At 37.0% G+C, this 24,272-nt stretch overlaps 1 protein-coding gene across 1 annotated transcript; it reads right to left on the reverse strand.

Moving 5' to 3' along the window:
• Positions 1-639: 639 nt before the first annotated feature.
• On the reverse strand, positions 640-20,204 carry LOC121368556. Its single transcript, XM_041493292.1, has 16 exons — positions 20,003-20,204; positions 19,483-19,613; positions 17,391-17,464; positions 16,136-16,270; positions 15,356-15,477; positions 14,748-14,807; positions 13,664-13,966; positions 12,719-12,866; positions 12,032-12,234; positions 11,578-11,662; positions 10,424-11,181; positions 9,759-9,858; positions 8,478-8,662; positions 6,405-6,602; positions 5,184-5,374; positions 640-1,429 (listed from the first exon to the last, which is right to left on the reverse strand). Exons 1-16 carry the CDS (start codon positions 20,202-20,204, stop codon positions 1,154-1,156), a joined length of 3,171 nt encoding a protein of 1,056 aa, XP_041349226.1. The 3' UTR covers positions 640-1,153.
• Between the last annotated feature and the right edge of the window lie 4,068 nt (positions 20,205-24,272).

A 24,272-nucleotide genomic window follows, 5' to 3' on the forward strand; every position in this document is an offset into this window, starting at 1 on the left:
TTGGATATAAGCAGGAAAATAAAATGAAATGTAGACTTCTTATGTCAGATGTGCTTGAGCGCGTTACTGTCGTAAAGCGTTCGCTTGATGCGCGGTCGATCTGAGATCGATCCCCGTCGGTGTCCCATTGGACTATTTCTCGTTTCAGCCAGTGCAGAACGACTGGTATGCACAATGGCCGTGGTATGTTCTATCCTGTCTGTGGGATGGTGCATATACAAAGATCCCTTATTAATAATGGAAACATGTGGCGGGTTTCCTCTCTTAAGCTATACGTGCAAATTACATCCAATAGCCGATGATTAAACAATCAATGTGCTCTAATTGTGTCGTTAAAAAAAAAAACCCTTTTGTTACAGAGAACACCTAGTTAAAAATGTAAACGTTTACTGGCCTAATTGGGTACTCATACTTTATAGGATTTTTGTTCAGACATTTCACGTGTCCTGCTAAAAACACAGTATTTACAATAATTAAATCTAAATTAATAATATAAATATATATATATATATATATATATATATATATATATATATATATAGAGAGAGAGAGAGAGAGAGAGAGAGAGAGAGAGAGAGAGAGAGAGAGAGAGAGAAAGATAAATTATTGCATGAGCGGGAGCGCAATACGGAATAAATATATAATATTGTAACTTTTTCTCCTGGTGTTAAAGAGAACGTACATTTTCATCTTTAGAGTGGCACTGTTTGAGATCCATCTAATGTTTGTAGCTCTATGAACTTTATTTTATAGAACACATACAAGGACGATGCGATGTCGCTTAAGAGAGCTTAAGAGAGCTTGTGACTTAGGCCCCTAAATTGTGAACCGTTCTGTTTTCATCATGTCTCCTGTTTCCTACAGTCACACACCTACTAAACAATGCATCCAACAAAAAAAAAAAAAATAAAAAAAATAAAAAATAAAAAAACAAAAAAAAAACATCCGACAGCTCTACAAAGTTTGAAATTCATCACAAAACAATAAAATTCAAAGCAACTTATTTATTAATTTTATTTTAAAAATATCGTGTGAAAACATTTGCAATATATTATTCAATAAGAGTATACGGATTTCTTGTTTTATATAAAAAAAAAAACCATATGTCTATGCCACTGCAGTTAAGAAAGTTCTATATGTTTGCTTCATATATTTATAATAATTTCATCAGCCACTCCATTTCCCAGTCGTGGATCCTAGATCGAGCTTCGTTCCTGTCTTTACTTCTCTCCAGGCTCCTCTTCTTGCGGGAAGGTGGGATAGTGTGCACAGAATATGGAGCGATAGCAAACCTGCTCCATTTGGGACACGTGTTCTTGGCCCACATGTCAATCTTTCTCTGTATGGCAGCTCCTACCAAATCCTCGTCCAAATCATCAGCTACATGGAACTCTACTTCTGTAACATTTCTGTTATATGCCATGATAACCTACAATGATTCAATAGACGTAATCAGGGGATGTTAGGACACAATAGAAGAGTTGATCATTTGACTGTAAAAAAAATTAAAACACCACTGGAGCACATCGATCAATTAATCATCGGCTATTGTATGTCAAACATTTGGTAATTCTGACACGTAGTCATTAGAGGAAACCCGCAACATTTTTTCTAATGCAGCAAGGGATCTTTTATATGCACTTTCACACAGACAGGAAATCACATACCACGGCCTTTGTCCAGTTGTGGTGCACTGGTTGGAACGAGAAAAAAATAGTCAGCTGAATGGATCCACCGAGATGGTTCGATCGTTCGACGCAAGCACTTCAAGCGAGCACTCAACCGACTGAGCTAAATCCCGCTCCTCATTTGGCTTTAAAGTCATCCCTTTAAATTTCAATGTTTCAATGGTGTTACAACAGCGGGAAAATAAGCTATTTTTACGCGGGGTTGAAACTCAATTTTAAAGTTTTGGTAGTTATCCAAAACAAAGGCCGCAGAACAGTGTGTGCGTGTGTATGTGTGTGTGTGTATGTGTGTGTGTGTGTGTGTGTGTGTTCAAGCCCCTCCAAGTTTTCCCTTTCTTAGGAGGCTGGGAATGCCTTATTTGAACACCTGATATTCGACATTGTTTTCAGAAAGCATGATCCCGAACCTCTCCTCACATTTTCATACCCGCGACATTTTCAAATACACTTCGCGGGCCCAGTAAGGCAGAATAAACTTGCTTTCGTTTAACGTTATGGCCATTTTTGTAGCTATTAATGTTGAATAGAAACCGTGTACAACCAAATGACAACATTTCAAATTAATGATACCACGTTCGATTTTTCTACTACGTATGAGTATGCAATACAATTTTGTAGACTTCTACCGGCCTCGGTGGCGTTGTCGTTAAAGGGACATTCCTGAATTTGCTGCAATGTTTAAGATGTTATCGACTAACAGAGACTTTTTAACGATTGTAATTAAATATCGAATATATTTTCCTGCATAAAATATTAGTGGCTGTATATTAAACATGTTTCTGATCGTTCTAATATTTCTAATGGGTTAAATTTCGTTTTATTTCCTAAAAAATATATTATTACGTACGTACGAAATTATTTGAAGACAAAATCCAGTTTGGGCTTCTTACAAATATTAAGACGACCAGAAACACATTGAATATACAGACACTGATATTCTAAACAAGAAAATATATTTAATATGTAAGTTTAATCGTAGAAATATTTTATTAGTCGGAAACACCTTACAATGCAGCAAACTCAGGAATGTCTCTTTAAGGCTGTTAATTACAGGGCCACCTTAAACGAGCTTTTACGACTCAATGGGTCACTATACCCACTTATCTCTTTCAATTAGCAACTAACCAACTGTCCTGGATGGACAGCACAGATAGCTGAGGTGTGTGCCAAGGACAGCGTGCTTGAACCTTAATTGGATATAAGCAGGAAAATAAAATGAAATGTAGACTTCTTATGTCAGATGTGCTTGAGCGCGTTACTGTCGTAAAGCGTTCGCTTGATGCGCGGTCGATCTGAGATCGATCCCCGTCGGTGTCCCATTGGACTATTTCTCGTTTCAGCCAGTGCAGAACGACTGGTATGCACAATGGCCGTGGTATGTTCTATCCTGTCTGTGGGATGGTGCATATACAAAGATCCCTTATTAATAATGGAAACATGTGGCGGGTTTCCTCTCTTAAGCTATACGTGCAAATTACATCCAATAGCCGATGATTAAACAATCAATGTGCTCTAATTGTGTCGTTAAAAAAAAAAAACCCTTTTTGTTACAGAGAACACCTAGTTAAAAATGTAAACGTTTACTGGCCTAATTGGGTACTCATACTTTATAGGATTTTTGTTCAGACATTTCACGTGTCCTGCTAAAAAACACAGTATTTACAATAATTAAATCTAAATTAATAATATAAAAATATAATATATATATATATATATATATATATATATATATAGAGAGAGAGAGAGAGAGAGAGAGAGAGAGAGAGAGAGAGAGAGAGAGAGAGAGAGAGAGAGAGAGAGAAAGATAAATTATTGCATGAGCGGGAGCGCAATACGGAATAAATATATAATATTGTAACTTTTTCTCCTGGTGTTAAAGAGAACGTACATTTTCATCTTTAGAGTGGCACTGTTTGAGATCCATCTAATGTTTGTAGCTCTATGAACTTTATTTTATTTCCAATACACCCCCCCCCCCCCCCCCCCCCCCCCCCCCGTACATATGAAATTATTCGGAGGTAACTTCAGGTTTAGGCTACTATAAAGATTAGAACGACCAAAAAGCATTGTATAATACGAAAATAATATTCAAAAGGAAGAAGTAGTTTGTTTTGTTTAACGACACCACTGGAGCACATTGGCCAAAAAGAAAGAAAGACATGTTTTATTTAACGACGCACTTCAACACCTTTTATTTACGGTTATATGGCGTCAGACATGTGGTTAAGGACCACACAGATATTGAGAGAGGAAAACCGCTGTCGCCACTTCATGGGCTACTCTTTCGGATTAGCAGCAAAGGATGTTTTATATGCACCATCCCACAGACAACCGGCCTCGGTGGCGTCGTGGCATCGGTCTACAGGCTGGTAGGTACTGGGTTCGGATCCCAGTCGAGGCATGGGATTTTTAATCCAGATACCGACTCCAAACCCTGAGTGAGTGCTGCGCAAGGCTCAGTGGGTAGGTGTAAACCACTTGCACCGACCAGTGATCCATAACTGGTTCAACAAAGGCCATGGTTTGTGCTATCCTGCCTGTGGGAAGCGCAAATAAAAGATCCCTTGCTGCTAATCGGAAGAGTAGCCCATGTAGTGGCGACAACGGGTTTCCTCTCAAAATATGTGTGGTTCTTAACAATATGTCTGATGCCATATAACCGTAAATAAAATGTTTTGAGTGCGTTGTTAAATAAAACACTTCTTTCTTTTTTTTCCATCCCACAGACAGGGTAGTACATACCACGGCCTTTGATATAACAGTCATGGTGCACTGGTTGGAACGAAAAATAGCCCAATGGGCCCACCGACGGTGATCGATCCCACACTGACCGCGCATCGAGCGAACGCTGTACCACTGGGATACACGGCAGATCCAGAAAATCCACTTGGGGGTGGGATGGGGTGCAATGGCATGTGGCCAAACAACACAAACGTTCCTGAAAGGATTCCTCGGATTCTCCAACGTAAAAGGTGGAAAACAAAACAACTTGGGGGCGGGGTATTGGAACCCCCCTTAGATTCGCCACTGGAAAACCTTGGCGTTGATTCGCTTCCATATGTACTTAGACTTTTAGGTAGAGATTTATGAAGTTATCTTAGCGCCACGATATCGTAAAATCGTTGTAAGTTATGACGTCACAACAACGCATGCCACAATCTACGATGGCAATTCGATATCGTAGCGCTAAGATAGCTTCAAACATATGGGCCCTGGAATTAGTATTAGGTATTTTTTTATGAGGATGGTGACAAGAGTGAGGGCGCCTTATGTTTTGCACCCAAGCGTCAGACAGAGACACCCTACGTCACTGTCTCTATACAATATGTGAAGAGGGTCATCTAAACTACTTTTAGGAAATGGCGCAGTGGAGATAAGAATACTTGTTTTATTCAAAGCAGTGGGCAGCAAGTCTGGCGGCGCCTTGTGTTCTGCTTCCAAGCATCAGACACCCTACGCCACTGTGTACTAACTGAGTAGAGTCAGCTAACCTACCTTTAGGACATGCCGCAGTGACGACACATCTTTATCCTCTTCTATGAAGACCTTGACCTTCCCACTAGCTCTGTATGCCATTTCCTGTTCTACAAGTTCTAGTATGGGAACAGGATTCTGTTCGGAGCTAAACAACATAAACTCCTGGCTACTCGTTATATTGGGTCGGTATAGGGATGACACAAGTGGCACTGGAATACAAACATGAAACTTCATAAGTTTGTTTATGATATAACCGTTATTTCACACCGGATGAACGTAGATGTAGATATATTGTTTACCAAATAATATTTATTTTTCAATACATATATATTGAACCAGGTAATTGATTAATCTGTATCTCTGCATCAAGAATATTATGAAAAATTAATCATTACACGTTGTTATCTTTAAAAAAAAAAAAAAGGCTTAAGGACCACACCAGAACCGGATCCTTTTGGTTACGAACCTTTGTCCCTTGCTAGTATTTAACACCAACCCGTATTTCATGGAACCCCTTCAATGAAATCATGTTCCTCTGTTTGCCCCTGTGGTTTGATGTCACAGCTTTATTCCTGTTTTGTGCAGATATGTTACTTTAAACATGTTTAATGATCAGTGTGAGTCATTTGCATTTTTGACATTACACAAATATAGTTTTCACGTTAACTTACTTCAAGGGCGGATCCAAGAAAACATATCCCCTTAAACAAATAAAGTTTTCCTTGTTAGAACAATTTGTTTACGATTTTCATTGAACTGCTTTTTTCAGGGAGTTTGTCCATTTGCCCTTTTGCCCTGTGTTTCATCCTTAAATTATTTTTCGGGTCCAACCATGTTAAAGGGACAGACCGCAGTTTCAACCCGTGAAAATTAACACTAAGTTTAGTTAATCTACAAACCTGTAACACGTTTGGATAAAGTTACAACTGAGTGAAACATGAGTCTGTGACTTTAAAATGGTGAAATACCCTATGAAAATAGACTAAAACTTGACTCCATAACTGTTACTTGTCAGACGCACGTGCGTCTTAAAAAATATGAGAAATGCATTTTGTGATATTAAAAACACTTCAAAAGTACGGAACTGGATAATCTAAACAATAAAATCTAAATAAAGTATGATTTCAGTTGTCAAAAAACTGCTCTAATAGTAAACAATATGTCTTAGTTTTTATAAACTGGGGTATATCCCTTTAATTCTTATAGATCATCCTATGGACTATTAAAAAAGTTGCTTACTGAATATGGAGTGTAGCTGCACGGACTCCACGCAGACGTTGTGGTCGTGACAGGCCAAGGAGTGGACGCTGGACACGGGGGACGCGGTGTTGTAGAACGACGCCTTGTCTTTAAGATCAGGGAAAGGTCTTGCTGCTCTACTCAGATACTTGTGAACCATGTTAGCACACGCCTTGACCTTCTTGTCCCACATTGGTCCTGAAGATACAATTTAACATTGTCAATAACAACATCAACGTTAACATCAATGTTAATTTTTTGTTTAAAACTAAAACAAAAACATAAAAAGTAACACCCCACCCCCCAAAAATAACCCCACCCCCAACAACCCCCCCACCCCCCACCCCCAACAACAATAAACAAACCCAGAACAAAGAACAACACACTCAACAACGCTGAGGGGTAAAGATACCTATCGCAATATTTAAAAATCACTGACGTAAGATATTAGACACTGTAAAACATGTTCGGCAATTACAGCTTTTTACTGTTTACATATTATTTATAACGTCTTGCTTACGTTGTTGTCTATTTTAGCAAATCCAGAGTGATTCTAGTCAACCTGATGTTTGTAGTAACTCAAAGTAGATTTCATGCAAAGCATGAACGGTACCTACCTCGGGAAACAGGGTGAGTGACTTTATTTCATATAATTTTATTTATTGTAGTGCGATACTGCTGTCCTAAATCGATGCATCATATCGTGGACTTAGTATGGCGATACGATGCGGTATCGTTATATCATTACAGCTCTACAACTGCAACAACCAACAGCCACAACGGACCTGATAAATATTTTGCTGGCGATTGAATGATTTTGGTTTTGGGGGATGCTGGATGTTTCGAATTGTTCATTTTGGATTTTACGTTTATGCACGAAGCTAAATTTGCATTTGTACATGACAATGAGCAAGTTTCCCGTAATCCAGATTTGGCAGGTTTGACAATAAAACGAATGTCTTATTATATATTTTAACCGTTTTTGGTGGTGTTTTTCCAGTCTCATGTTAATCAATTAAATGAACTGTCCATACACCCGCGTTTAATTTTACGTTGGACAACGTGATTGAACTTTAAATAAGATAACAACAAATTGTGAAGATTAATGGATCTTCAAGTTTCGTTTGTTTTTACAGTATTAATATCAACCGTCCCGTACTATGAATGCTGTTCCTTATTATAATACAGACGTGACACGTTTTGAACAACAATGGGAAATACATCACATATCCTCCAGTATCTCAAACCTTTTGAAGTTATTTCAATAAGCCTCTGTGGTAAAAAAAAAAGAGTAAAGTATGTTTTACGCCACTAGAGCACATTGATTTGTTATCTTATCATCGGCTACTGGACGTCAAACATATGGTCATTCTGACACTGATTTTTTAGAGGAAACCCGCTGTCGCTACATAGGGTACTCTTTTACGACAGGCAGCAAGGGATCTTTTATTTGCGCTTCCCACAGGCAGGATAACACAAACCATGGCCTTTGTTGAACCAGTTATGGATCACTGGTCGATGCAAGCACTCACTCAGGGTTTGGAGTCGGCATCTGGATTAAAAAAATCCCATGCCTCGACTGGGATCCGAACCCAGTACCTACCAACCTGTAGACCGAGGGCCTAACCACGACGCCACCAAGGCCGGTCCTCTGTGGTAATGTTACGTCTCTATAGTTTTCGGAGATAAATTGTGCTGATAATTTGGTGCTATATTGGTGGGATGTGGTTTTGGATTTGCTTACGGCTTCTATGGTCTGAGAACAGTTTGTTTTTGTTAGTGTTTTTGACTGTTTGAAGAATATTTTTATTTTGTTGTGTTCTATTGGTATGCGTTATAGTGGATATGGTTCTTTCACAGATGCAAACATTGTTTAATTAACCATTTGTTAACTTCTGCATTCATGTTTATCACAATTTTTTACCATTTACTTTTGCTTGACACCAAACAGCTTATCGGTTTTTCGTGCTGCAGTGTTGCCAAATATTCTTCCACCATGTATTCATTCGTATCAACCTTGAGCATACGTAATCATGAGACATATCGCAGAATACCTACGTCTGTTACACTCACCTGCTCCTGGACAACCCCCGCAAAGATCGAAGAGACACGCTTTGATGTCTGGCATGATGACATGACGCGGGAGTCGCCCAAAGCCGGCCGTGTCCGTCATTCTCTCCTGCAACTTTAAGACTTCCTCCTCGCGGGCTGTTCTCGATTTGCTGCAGAATGTCACTCGGGGCTTGACGTCACACAATCTAAAATATTTGTTTAAAATATCAACCATACTTTTGAATTGTACTCTATACAAATAATGTTCATTTTGCATCATGTAACATTGTTGCCACAAATTGTTTCATAAATTTTGATGTATAAGCTACATAGTTTCATTACATGAAAATGCATGTGTATTTAAAAAATAAAGTACAACCTGAAGAGGTGGGGTGTTTATTTTTGTTTTAATGCTTTTACATAATTTCGTATGTTCACCAGATATGAATTTGAGAAAATATGTGTTGTATGTATACTAGTTATATTCTTGTTTATATCAACCATATACTGGTAAAGACATAATACATTGTTAGAAAACCACTGTGCACGCAGCCTTATCCTGTATACCAAACAAGCAGTGTACGTGGTTATCTCATTTTTTGCTAATTTTAGACTTCACGATTGTTGTAAATACTTTCAAATTGCACTTTAAAAAGTATATTGAATAAGTATTGAGGTTTTTGTTACGAACATATACACAAATATTTGTGAACATTTCCAAGACTATAATTTCTAAGCACATCCAAGGCACTATTCTTTTCCAAAAATAACTGTACTGGGTGTGTCAAATTACCAAGAAGACAGTAAGAGATTGTGTAAGGTTCAGTACCAGGATGTTGATTATGATTATTGTTATTGGTTTAAGGACAGTAGTGGAACTAATTCGTATAGTAATGGACTAAATAATGCTGATTCCTGAATGTATATATACATTTTAACAGTTTGTTTCAATCCCAACCAATAAAAGTTAAAGTAGAATCCAGAAAGCTAAGACAGCTTTTAGACTATAAACTCTTAAAGCTGGAACCAAGGTTTTTAATTGTAATTCTAGTTCAATCTTTGACCGAAGACATGGTTGATCTAAATTTTTCAATTTCCAATAATTTATAATGGACGAAGTAAAACATCATGATGCATGTTTTAAAAATCGGATGTTTCATTTGTTACTCAATTATTGTTTGACAGAGGAATTCAGAGGTACATCCTTAGAAGTAGCCCATAATATTAAGAAGGTGTCAAACGTTCAAGGTGTTTAACAGCTAATTAGTTTGTGTACTGTGAACTTATAAATGTAATACCCACTCGTTCTGTCCAAACTGAAAAGTTATGTATGTCAAATCGTCGCCCACAGGAATGTTGCTACACGTTGTACTGACGTCAATGGGTGCAATGGCGGGTCCTCCTGCACATACATAAATTAGGTACTTTACACAAAACATATAGCTACGCAAAACAGTTTCAATAGGTTGCTTCGCAAACACATGTCAATTCAATTTGTCTAAACTGTTTCGCTTACAAAATGTAATTATAAATTACGACTGTAACATGTGTTGTTACCATGCAGAATATAACAATCTGACTGCTCAAAAAGATTGGTCTATTACATGCATGTTATATTCAGATGTACAAGCATGTCAAAATCGTTATTAAAAATAATATTTAGTGCAATACCGCATGTTGTTAGGTCATGTTCTATAGTTGCTAGGTCATGTTCTATAGTTGTTAGGTCATGTCCTATAGTGGCTAGGTCATGTTTTATAGTTGCTAGGTCATGTTCTATGGTTGCTGTTTAAACATTGAATTCGATATTCATTACGTTTTGAAAGACACACCATGTACCAGAGATGGTGTTTGTTCGTATGTTAACCTCACAACTATATAAACTCCATCTGAGACAAATGTATTTCCTAATAAAGGCTGTTATATAGTTAAAACTAGTATGTAACCAATAGTAATTGCAAAAACACCTTTGTGTAATGCATCCTTCAAATGGCCAATTTCTTTGCAGTACGTTGTATTGTCTGTATTCCACAGTGTAATGAACTCCGTTTCCAAACCTTCTATCAGTGGTCTGACATCAAGGTAGAGCCTATCAGAATGACATCCGAGTCCAATTCCTCGTAAATCCAGTCTCAGAAACGTGGTGCAGCTCTTTAGTATGCTACTAGCCATGTCGACAAGCGCCTGGTCCGAATCTGTCTTCCCGTGTTTAATCTCAACAGCTTGTCCTGCTTCAAACCTCCACATTTCTTCGGGATGTCTCGTGTCTAGATTATTACGGTTCGAGGACCTGGTGCGGTATGCAGATCCGGGAACAATCTTAAACACGGAGTCTAAATCATCTGATGCTAGTTCCAAACATTCTAGCAGAGAAGAGTCAAATCTGAGATACCGCTTTCCTGGATCTTTGATATCAGCCAACGTGTAATGTTCAGAAACTGCATGTTGGTCGTAATGTCCATCAACTAACTGTGGTTTTGCGTCTTCGTTGTTCAGGTGGATGGGGTGTTTGTACTCATCAGCCAGGGTAGAAGGTGGCTTCACTTCCAGATGACTTGGGCCGTCTATAAAATTTATAAGCTTAGCTTGGTAGTCGCTCTGAGGTAAGACAAATCCTTCTATATAGGTTGGTGTTGTGTATCTGACGTAATCAATTCCTGCACAGATTGCATGTCGAGCTAGCTTGTTGAGATCTTTGCCTGTCTTAGTCGTAAGCATGATGCCTCTGGAATTCAAAACAACAAGATTACATGAAACCAACATAATGGTGTTTTATACTCTGCTAGTATACAATGTTTTTGTCGCATTTCGATGCTGGAATAAGCATTATATTTTAGCTGAATCTGTTAAATGTAAAAAGTTATTTGGATTCTTTTAAAGTTTATGGGGGATACATCGGTTACGTTTAAACTGGACATACAGTAGTATATAAATATGTTAGCTTTCTTTCTTGAAAAACACGATTTGGATTCTGCTTTTTGGGGGGTTTTTGTTTTACGTGTATATATCCATTTCATTGTAAGATAGCTTTCAGTTTATAAGGTATAACATTTTTTGTTAATAATGGAAACGCGAAAGAGATGTCGGGTTTCTATACCTTTGTTTCAATATAACATGTTACCTTCCTTCACGATATAACTCAGATCGTCCACCTGAATTGTTCGTCTGTCCACTTTCTTCAAGGAAGCTTGCCAACACTTTTATTTCTACAAGTACATTACACTGAATTATTAAACATATTCAAGCCTAAACAAACATATGTTGCCAAGGTAAATGTTGTGTGACTTGTTTTTAAATGCTATGCAACATACAACTATGCGATGGGTATAATAAGTAAACGTCAATTTAAGGAACCATGTTCATATATTTATACAGTAGTGCCAAGGTAATACTGTTGTGCTTGTTTCATACATTGTGCAAGGTTACACATGCAGAGTGGCTATCTTGTATGGATGATAAAAACTAATGGTATATATACAAAGTTACAATTTATGTCTCAGAATATGAGACATTTTTTTAAAAGTAGCATCTTGTGGTCATAACGTGTTTAATAGAAACACTCTTCGATTCCTTGCCTATTCCATCTGCACGAGCTGTCTGCGCCATTGTTCTTAAAGCAACAGCAATCCGCGGAGTCATCATCCTAGTGATGCACCAATCCCATGATTCCCTGCTGTCTAATGGATCACATGGCCTGCAGAGTCGCGTCTCTATGCCGCACCAGTTGCCACCTGTCTCTGCCGTGAACTCAACATCGGTGAATGTGTAATGATATAATCTGTTTAATTAAATTACATTGCATATATATAGTAATTCATCAAAGACAACTAATTATAAACTATATTATATTAATATTAAAAGTGTGTACAAGTGTCTCAAATCATGCAATTCATATTGATCATACTATTTTTTAAAGTTTGTTTTATTTAACACCACTAAAGAACACTGAATTCTTAATCATCGACTATTGGATGTCAACCATATCATAACTATGACATATAGACCACATTTTGTTTCCATTTATTTTTTATTGCTCTTCTGCCCCAGTCATTTAAGCTAGATAGTGCCCTGGCTCCGTATTCCTAAACGTACTTAAGTCAATGTATGATACCTAAATACATAATTAAAGTACATAAATAAGTATAATACATTGACTTAAGTACGTTTATGAATACGGAGCCTGGTTAGTAATACACACTTTTCTTCACACCACCATTAGACATTCAGGGTAACAACTAGGTGATATACAGGGTGTGAAATACCTTTTCATGTCTCTTTGATCATCCATGTACAGTTGTTTCTGTAGTGGACCACACATCTCAGTCTCACTCTGGGATCCATCAGGGTAAGATTCTCCTACGCTTAGAGATGGAGCAGACTTCAGACATGAAGTTGTTGCTTCATCAATATCTAAAACAGACAACTGGAACGTGATAATGTATTGAACCAATTCCCAGTGGTTCCTGTCTGCCTGTGATTAGAACCAGATTTTAAAAAAGTAACAAAATAGTTATCATTTTGAAAATGCATACCGTACAGACTTCAAGGAAAACATATACGAAAACAGAAAGTTTAGCTACTTGGTAAATGCTTATTTTGAAAGTGTATTATTTGCCACTGTAAATAACAGAAGATTGTCAATAAAAAGCGAAATGCGTAACTGTTACTTCGTTATCTGTAGCTTAGGGTTCCATGCACAATGCAGTAGTGTCAAATTACTTTTTTTTTCTTAGTATATTTTATATTTTAAGACATGCTATATTACCAGTGAACTATAAATTGTTTCTTTAAATCTGAATTGTTTTTAATACCCTAGTTACCACAGTATTTACTGACATCCACTATTGTGCTGTTAAATGGTCATTTGTTAGTATGTATTAATTTGTGGTTAATGACATACCATTTCTGCAACAGGATTTTTTAAATTAGAATGCCAAAACCATTGGTTGATCCAAGCTTGTATCTCTGCGTAAGTAAACGTTCAACAGGTGTTTAATATGGTCATGAGGGTATAATATAAAACATCGGGATGGTTTTGTTAATGTTTTTGTCAGTTGAAATAGATTTGTCAATGTTTTAGTTAATTGAAAATACATGTATATACTAATAGCTTTCTTGTGAATATATTACGGAATGCCAAATTCACTTTCAATTCTTAGTTAAAACTTTTGGCGAGAGGCAGACATAACGTTTATTACTGTCGTTACCTGTTGTGTTCATTGCTTCGCGAAACATCTGTTTCGACCAGTCATCATCATGTTCGTCATCTACAGTAGGTTCCCCATTTCTCTTCACAGCTACCTCGACTTGACCAGTAGCTTCAAGTATTCGTACATAATCAAAGCTCGCACACACGGCTAGTTCGGCCAGCCTGTTGACGACATCATCTTCATGGACATCAACAGCAACTACTGCTGCTCGTCCCTCGTAATACAGTGATGACGAATTATGTCGACCGTTTGGGTGACTCGAAGATGGTTCGTCCCAGGCTTCTTCTACTTGTACATGTTCTGTAAGATAAACACTTACGCTGATGATGATGATGCTGATGATGGTGATAATGATGTTAATGATGATGATGATGACGACGATGATATCAGTGGTGATATTAATAGTAGGGAGCATGTCAATATTGATATTGTTTAAAGTAATGATGACGATATATGTTAAGATGGTACACCGAATACCAAGCGTGCAGTAGATCTGGACACCCCCTACCCCCCAGACCCCCCCCCCCAAAAAAAAAAAAAAAAAAAAAAAAAAAAAAAATACCAAGACAAAAACAAAAACAACAAACAAAAACAAAAACAACAGCAACAACAACAACAGCAACAACAGCAACAACAAAACTAATTAAAAAAACAAACAAAAACCCAAACAATTATTGTAATAAAAAAATATATCTGTGCGCCAGGCAGAGTCAAAGTGAAGTTGTCTGTAGCTGCCATAACTGACTGTCAATCTGCTTTGTCTACGGGATTTGCACTACGTAAGGTGGTACATCATCCCACTCGATCTGCAGGAGGACAGCCACTTCTAAGGCTACACTTACATTGATAATACTGAAATTAATAAGTTGTTGATGTTTATCTTTATATATACTTTGAAATATTCCATGAAAAAAGGTTAGATGATTGTCGTGTACCTCCTTGCCATTCCAACTGTACCAATTTTCCTAGCATTGATAGACGGGTTGCCATTCTAGCAGACACTATGCGATCACCACACAAGTTAGCAGTGTCAGAAGAGTCATCTGTACATCTGATGCAAGGCGTTCCGAACGCCCCACACCATGTGGAATTTTCTCCTTCTGGCGAGAACTGCAACAAATCGCCATGAAGACCTCGTAGTCTGTAATTAATACAGAACATATAAATATCAACGTCAACACTGTTATGGCTTTCTAACTTGTATCTCAGTGCAAGGCAGAATGAAAGGGATGTTTTAACAAGGCCGTGTCTCAGCACAAGGCTGCGTAGACGAAACGTTTTAACAAGGCCATGGCTGTTGTCAGGTGCTTCATCTATAAGAATAGCTTCATGGGATAAAAACATAATTAAATACATACATAAATAAAAACCTGCTGGAATGTTTTCATTTATCGGTGTACATGTAAGTATGCATGCATGCAGTTCCTTTGTCATTTGTTTTATACATAGTTTGCTTTTCTTCAGTAAAATATGAAAGAAATACTAGTAATTCAATTATATTTACCACACAACTTAATGATAAATGCCAACTTTATTATAATTACTAAAGCCTCTTTACAAATCACATACTTATAGGAGTGTTTAATAAAACGATATTTGCAAGGACAATGGTCACACTGCCGATGTTAACTCACTCTTGGAATCTGGGATCCTGTCTAGTAATTCGTCCTGATATTTTCCCACACACACCTTCGGCTGTTTCTGGTGGTCCCAGTTGTACCTGGCTGTGACAGTGTGCTCGGCAAGTCTTACGAAGAGTCTTAGTCGTCATGGTGAAGGTTTTTGACATTTCAGGATGTAGAACAACATCCCTAATAATAACAGCAATGAAGGATTTATATCTCACAGTAAGAAATGTCTGTCGTGACATCATTTCTGGAACAAGTTCTATTTCTATGACGCTATGCTTGTTGTCTCAAATTATAAGCGTCAGGTATATTCTGTTAATCAACGATACATAATATACAAATGTTTATTTGTTTGGACGCATATGCTTAACAGCAAATGTAATAGGATAGAATAGAATATATGTTTAACGACACCCCAGCACGAAAAACACATCGGCTATTGGGTGTAAAACTATGGTAAATGTAAACATTAAATGATGAACCACATCAATATAAAATTCAACAGTTAAATTAAAACACAGTCAAATGTACGTGCGTATGTGCAACTGATGAGATTAGAAATACGAACAAGGGCAAATATGCAGTGTTCTGTTCCACACGTTTATTATGTTTGTTCTAAATATCTCACTGAAAAGTACCAAGATGAACACTTTATACTAGACTGCTACATAATATACCCTCTTCATTAGAAGGTAAGTTCCGAAGCTTTGAATCTTGATGGAATATATTTTATTTATGCAGAATAATTTAAGAGACATTAATAATGTAATATTAGATCATTTATGACACTACAGTATAAAATATGGACAATATTTTCTATAATTATTATTAATTGTCTTACCATATGGTCAACCCAAACGCTTCGACCTCAAGTTCAGCTTTAGACACGTGGAAATCACCAGTTACATTCACTTTACTTTCAAGACACTGGCTGTGGCCTTTGACCTTGGACAACACATGAACTGATGGCTTCAGTCTAAAATCAAATACTAATTCAAATAATATTACATATGTGCAAGGACTGAGTATTAGTTGCAAATTCAGAGTCTTGCGGAATGGAGTATGGTCGTGATATGAATATACTGCCTATTCCGCTCTTTTAGTGAAAACGAATCTTACTAGAATCAAAGTGGCAACAATAAAGGAGATATTTATGTGTATGATAAATTTTGATATGTGTTGTATATACATGTATATTAGATTTATGTAAGCCATCTTTTCTTATATTTAGTCAAATTATTTAATATATTCATGTTATTTCGTTATAGAATGGCCAGTGTAATAAAATATACTCAACAAGAAATAAGCTATAATGTAATACTCTCTTTATTTCATTATTCTTACAAACGTCATGGATGACATTTTGAAAAAATAAAATAAAATAATGTACCATTACATGGAATGTGTGCGTAATTAAATGTGACATTGCGTGTCTATGCTGACCTCATAATGACGATCAACACCACTACCTCTGCTGGCATCGATGCAGGCTTGACAACGTCGTCTCATGGACTCAATAAACCTGTTCACCAGCATAACTGGCTTATTGCACCACTCCTTTACAAGGGCCTGCTGCAGCTGCTAAATGTTAGCGGCTGACGATTTCGCACGTGAACTCGTCTACCAAGTTCATCCCATAGATGTTCTGTGGGATTGGTGTCTGACACGGCTGGCTATGGCAATACGTCCAAATGATTTTGATTCAGGAAGTCAGTAGTCACTAGGGACAACGTGCGAACATGGGTTATCATGTTGAAAAGTCATATGCGGATGTTGTACAGCATACAGAAGAGCAACAATTCTAATATCGTTCACATCATCTGCGGTACACCCTGATAACTCCATTTGCAACTCTTATGTTAAATCTCTATTCGTCACTGATAATGATAATTGTGATGGTGATAATAATGACGATACTGATGACCATGTGGATGATTGTTCTGATGATGAATATGACGACGAAGGTCATGAGGGAACTAATCACAAGTATGTATATTGATATTTGTATTAAATATTATACTCTCGGGTATGTTTATTACAAAACAGATTATGTTAATATGAAAATGTAAGTTGGTCAAGATCACATATACACTTACGTGATCTCTATTGGCGGTGCTAGGTCAATAGCTATGTCTTTCTCGTGCCAGGATATAGAAGCGTTGAACAAAACCTACAAAACATTAATAACAGTCTTGCATTAAATAGCTGTAATACATTTCGACACTACATGTTAGACCATATATCGTCATGTATGTTCCACGAAAGCAAAGAATGCCTGTGTAAACACACCATGTAAGACAACATATGAAGTATAACTTAAATAGTTCGAATAACATAATTCTGTGTGTGTGTGTGTGTGTGTGTGTGTGTGAGAGAGAGAGAGAGAGAGAGAGAGAGAGAGAGAGAGAGAGAGAGAGAGAGAGAGAGAGAGAGAGAGAGAGAGAGAGAGAGAGAGAGAGAGAGAAAATAGTAAACACTCCACTTTTTTTATTAGAAAATCATTATTATTATTATGCTAATTGCAGGTAGATTGTCAACCAGTCGATGATTTGCTTGCATCTGCTAAAGGTTCAGGCACGTATGTTCTGCACAAATTCTCCAATTTCCCCCGGAATGATCTATCTAGGATTAAGCATGATTATTGTTTGGGCAAGTGTTTTATCAGAAACGTTATGAACAAGTTAGTGTGTTTGCATGTTGATTGTGTTATCTCTTTGTTGCCATTCTGCAAATATGAACACCATTTTGTGATATTACACATCCCTGTTGGTCTATGCAAACAAACAGTCTCAGGACGAGACATAGCTTAGTGGTAAAACGCTCGCTTGATGCGCGGTCGGCCTGGGATCGATCCCCGTCGGTGGGCCTATTGGGTTATTTCTTGCTCTATCCACTGCAACAACGACTGGCATATCAAAGGCCTAGGTATGTGCTTTCCTGTCTGTGGGATGGTGCATATAAAAGATCCTTTGCTACTAATGGAAAATTGTAAGGGGTGTCATCTCTATGACTGTGTCAAATTGAACATATGTTTAACGTCCAATAGCCGATGATTAATAAATCAATGTGTCTAGTGGTATCGTTAAACAAAAACTTTATCTTTACCTTTAACAAACACTCTCTGAAAATATACATATACATAAAGATACATAGTCAAAGCCTGCTAGAAAGGTCCACGAAAAGTATTTACAAGCGATCACTAGGTTTAATATTCAGAGGGAAATTGCATGCATTTTATAAAAAAAGGTTGTTACATAAGGTGTCCGTTATAGCCATATCGACTATATTCCATATGTGTACGGAGTGAAAGGCATGTTTCTGAGAACATTTGTCAGCTAAAAGTAGATTAAATGCTTTACTTCCTAGTGGTAAAACTATGCAGCCCATTTTACCGGGAAAACTCGATGGCAAGACAGAACATGCATATTATGTACGGCTGTTTCAAGATTATTACATAGGGTGTCATATGAAAAGATTGTTTGTTTAATATATACACATAGTTAACCAGTGGCTATACAAACATTATAGTTGAATCCGTGTTGTATGCGACACTCGAACTAAACCGGTAAGAGACAAAGTGTCTGAACTATATTTGGATAGAGGCATGTTCATAAAATTACATAAGAGACGAAATGTGTGACTAAAACCCAGCCACTGGTCATTCCAGAGATTGGGCTAGGGGTGGATGTTGATTAGATATAGGCACCTAAATAGAGCTGACTTTAGTTGCAATGTTGTGATTCTGCCAATATACTCAAGGGGCGGACGGGTGTGTTTTCTAGGGTGGGGATGCAAAGTTAGAAGACGGATAGAACAGCATTTACCAAGGCAATTGATAAAACAAATGTTGATCTATTCCGAAATCTTAAATATAGTTTTCTCAGGGGTACATTTTCACATGTTTGTTGGGCCCGCTCCACTCCAACCCTAAATCGGCTATGTTAGCCCTGAACCAGAAGACTTGTAACTCCTATCCACCAGTGGACGATCCAGAAAATCCATTTAGAGAGGCCCCAATGACATGTGGCCGAAGGCATTCCACGGATTCTCCAACGTAACAAATGCCAAAAAAAAAGGTTTAGGAGGGGGCGGGTCCCTGCCCCCCCCCCACCCCCCCACCCCAATATATCCGCAACTGGACACACAAGTCAATAATCACTTTGATATGCTTCAGACAAAATGATTTACCTTTTGTTGAACATCAAAGGTCAGATTGACGCCATATTTAGTATTGAGATCAGTGTGTTCTCCGTCTGTCAGGTTCCAGCTGTACGTCGAGATGTCACCAGCCACTTCCGAGCCATTTAAAAACTGTTGTGCTGTAGCAATAGAAAGTCTGGTTGAAGTTATTTTTATTCTTGTTTCACTTTTGTTGAGGGATTATTTTTCACACCAACTATCTCGTCATATGGTTGAAAGGAAACTACAGTAAAATTGGAATATAAAAATAATAATAAAATAAAGCAAAAGGTTAGGAAAGGAAAGTATTGAAAACATTATGTTTGTAAGCAGTGTTACGTGTATCATGATAACACGATCTAAAATGTGTGAGATGGACATTGTAGAGATGGACCATTGTATTGACCATTTATTTATTGCTACACGACACAACCCAGTCCCTATACTTTGAACATTTTGAAATTTGTTTTTAAAAAGATGGAAGGAAAAATTCCATATAAAAGACACCAAAAACATTAGATAGACTTACAAACCACGTATTTGCCGTCTGCTGCGTAACTGGTGCGAATGCTTAATTTCCCACCGACATATCCTTTAATAGCTGCAGATGTGTGGGTTGAATATGAGAGGGTTAATTCTACAGGAGGGAGAGACCTTACAACGGCCACTGGAATTCGTATCAGTTCCTGGGGGTTCGTTGACCACAACTCTCTGTTGTAGGTTAGCGCCATTTCTTTACTGAACGTCGTCTCGATATCCCCGATAAAGTGTGAGTCTGACTGGAGCTGTTTTATAAATAAATAAATAAATAAATTAATTAATTAATATTGTTTAAACAAACATGCCATGCCTGCGATGTTATATAGAGGTGGCTGTTATACAGATTAGTCTCGACTTTATTCATAAACACACACACGTACGCACGCACACACACGCACACACACGTACACACACGTACACACACACATACACACACACACACACACACACACACACACACACACACATACACTTCATGTAAACTTTCCGATGCATACCGCGGGTAACATCTAGTACAAATAGGCCTACACCATGTTGTTGTTTATATATATGTAACTGTATCGATCTGCGACTGTTGTGGTTGCGAAACCCCTCTATTTGTTTGTAGTTCATTGTAGTTCATAGTATTTCGCAGTTAATACTGATTTATCCGACGCTATATAACCGTAAATAAAAAGTGTTGAGTGCGTCATTAAATAAAACATTTCTTTCTTTCTTTAATACTGATTTACATTATTAGGTTAACCAAACGGTTAAGAAAAACAATCAAGAACATCATAATAGATTAAAAAACCCCCACAAAAGACTACCAAAACAAAACCCCCCACAAAAAACACACATTAAAAATAAAACAAAATCCCCCACAACCCCCCCCCCCCCCCCCCCCCCAAATAATACCCAACAAAACAAAACTGGCAAATAATAATTGTAAAATTAATAACATAAAGGTTTTATAAATATTTATGCACCTGGGAAATATACTTGAGCAATCTGGGTTCTCTTCCCACTTTCTTTATCAGCAATTCACTGAAAGCAAATAAAATATTTAAAAGAACACTAATACATGAATTGTGTATATCAGTACATGTTTAAAACAATTGCCAAATTCCTTTTATTATTACAGTTCGTCCAGCTTAACGTATTTGATGTGGACGTTTATCGATACTGGTTGGCGTGTTGTTTGATAGATGATTAAATGATTTACCAAGCAAATCAATTATCAGAACCCAACGATAACGATTCTTAATGTTTAGCTCCGTTCTAATATTTGTTCTCAAATAAAATACATCAAAAATAAAAATAAAATAAAATTGACATATTATTATCAGATTAAAACTTAAATTTCGTATTACATTTGTTTTTTATTAACTCAATTTTAAAATTTATAAAACAGTACAATCTACTATACTTTTGTGGTTTGTTTGGGGGGGGGGGGGGGGGGGGGGGGTTGTGGTTTTTTGTTTGTTTTGTTTGTTTCTTTGTTTGTTTGGTGTGTTTTTTGGTTGGTTTGTTTGTGTTTTTGTTTGTTGTTGTTGTTTTTTTGTGTTTTTTTTTTTTTTTTTTTTTTTTTTTTTTTTTTTTTTTGGGGGGGGGGGGGTACCATTTACAGTACTTACAATGTATAAGAAACGCGCGACCTTCCGTGACAACCGTGACATTTAAAAGCGACGTCGTGAGTGGTGTTCACCAACTCGTCGTGTCCTCGGTACTCTGAGTAGGAAAGATCTCTGTCTCCAAGTTTCTTGTGAAGGGAGAAATATCTGCTGGGCCGGTCTGAATGCTCATCTTGGTTGAATGGTATGATGGTGCTGAAGTTGGCTTTCCAGTCAATGTTTCCAAGAATCTTGGTTAGAATATTTGACAGGTATCTGCGACGTCGAGTTCTTGTCTGGACGGAATCGTGCTCGTCATTTCCTGGTGCATAGTGGAAGTGGATATTTGCTTCTTCAATCATGTCAAATGGACTGCCAAAAAAACCTAAATAATGATTTCCTTATATTTGTATTTTGAAATATATATATATTGGTTAAGTTCTACATTCAAATTGTGTTACTTGTCAATATTATAGTAATGTCTTCTTTTGACATATATAATTTTGTTTTAAAAGTTGATTCCAAATGGTAAAATCAATGGAGGTATGACCCACACTTTCAATATCTCACAATAAGTGTTAAAAGTGCAAGGCCGTAACTGGTAGAGGGAACAAAGACTGCCGACCCAGTTCGAAAAACAAAAGCGAATTGTTTTACTTTGGATGAGCTTTTATGCTATACCGAGAAGACCGTATGCTACTGTGCCATGTTACTTTATTTTTATTGCATTCCTTGTTAGTTTATGGTAGAACAGCACTGAAGTGAAATAATTAAAAAGACATACCCAGCTTGGGTGGTGTGAATTGACACTCGCAGTTTTGTAGGGAAATATATTTTGATAATTTTAGCGTAAATTCCGCCACGGCTTCCATGTATAGAACCGGTACTGTTGCACCCCCACTTAGCGCTACCCAAGAGGATCCGGCCAGGTTTCCATGACGATACAACATTGTCGTTTTCCAGCACCAGAAGTATCTTGTCCTCTGCACACAGAAGTCGCTGAAATAAGAATATAGTCTATTGTGCGTGTCAATACAATAAACAACTTCCACGGTCATATAAATAAACTTTATATTATTAAAAAATTATATTACATAATTATAATAACAACATCAATAACAACTATTTTAGTGCAGCACATTTACCGATGTATCATAGTTTGAAACCCAATAGCCGATGTATTTTTCGTGCTTGGGTGTCGTCAAATATTCATTCATTTATTCATTCATTCATTCATTCATTCATTTACCGATGTTTACCCTTGTCTAAAAATTTGCAGTGGTAAATCTATTAAGACGAATTATAAATGTGACGAACAAATGAGAATATCATACTTAACCAGCAACAAATATGGATGCTCTAACATATGTCATGTTTTTTTAATATAGTCGGCTGCCTTTGAAAGATATTATAAAACTTTATTTCATCAACACTAGATATAGTATTTAACCAGTAAACAACAACATTATCAGAAGCAGCAGCAACAACGAACATGCAATAACAACCCTTTTGAATCATTACACTTACTGATATTTCTATCAAATTTTGGTGTTTGCAGAACAACTTACATAACTAACACAATTGCATGTCACAGTTGTAGAAATGTAAAATTACCTTTTACATTTCGAAATGTATAAGATCGTTAAAATATAATAATATAGCCCTCAATTAATTAATATGACTGCATTGACACATACCTTGATTCCTTCAACGTTGTCCAAGTCGATGACGTCACTTAGTTTACCCGAACTTTGAAGTTTAAACCTTTCACCACTTTCGTCTAACCTGTAGTCAACGTTGTGCTGGAAAGAGTTGTCGGCCCTGTCTTCCCCTGTTATCTCAACATTACCGGATCTTTTCTTACAAACACACAACGTTGTGAGAAAGAGAACTGTTACTAAAACGGAGAAACATTTTACACTGGAATCCATTTTTTGTTCTGTATTAATTAATGCAATTCGTTGCGCACAGTATATTTTTATTAGTAACTGTTCCCTATACCGATGTTGTCCATTCTTTGTATTGAAATGATAGGCTCTGTTGTGACAGTCTATCAATCAAATTTTAGGGGCGGACTTAATACGATTAGTGGTGTGTGTGTCTTATCAGTCAGGTACACGATCGGCTCGAGTTGGATAAACCCTCAGAGATTTCTGATAAATTTATTGCTGATAGAGAACTGCCACTTTAAAATATAAAATTGCCTTCAAGTGACATGTTAGGAAATCTGGATCAAACAATGTTTTTGTTTGATTACATTTATTACACTATACTAGACGAGAAAAAAACCCACATACAAAATATTTCACATTAAAGGAAACAAATCTAAGCAGAGCCATTAGTTCAATATGGGTGCGTCACTATTTAAAAACAGAACAATATATTGTATAGGTTATGAAACGTTGTATTTGTTACTTCATTAACTACGTCTTGTTTGTGTATTTAAGATCCATTTGAAAAGTCAAATAGCTAAGATGTGTGAACCTAAATATGAAGCAAGGACATAAGTATACAAAATGAAATGAATGTCGTTATTGTCTAACTAAATGCATGCGATCGGATCTTATGTAATAACAATTTACATAAATAGGTCACATGAAATGCACGTCTCTTCTGCATTCAAAATCACCCTTTTAACCTCTGTAATATAATATTAAAACGTGACCT

Source organism: Gigantopelta aegis, chromosome 3 (assembly GCF_016097555.1).
Source record: "Gigantopelta aegis isolate Gae_Host chromosome 3, Gae_host_genome, whole genome shotgun sequence".
Lineage (NCBI taxonomy): Eukaryota > Metazoa > Mollusca > Gastropoda > Neomphalida > Peltospiridae > Gigantopelta > Gigantopelta aegis.

Coding starts and splice junctions, on each gene's coding strand:
- LOC121368556 (XM_041493292.1), bottom strand. CDS start 20,204: ATGGCGCTAACCTACAACAGAGAGTTGTGGTCAACGAACCCCCAGGAA. Junction 14,808..15,355: donor ACCACCAGAAACAGCCGAAG/GTGTGTGTGGGA, acceptor TATTAATTACAG/ACTACGAGGTCTTCATGGCG. Junction 9,859..10,423: donor GAAGGATGCATTACACAAAG/GTGTTTTTGCAA, acceptor ATGTATGTGCAG/GAGGACCCGCCATTGCACCC.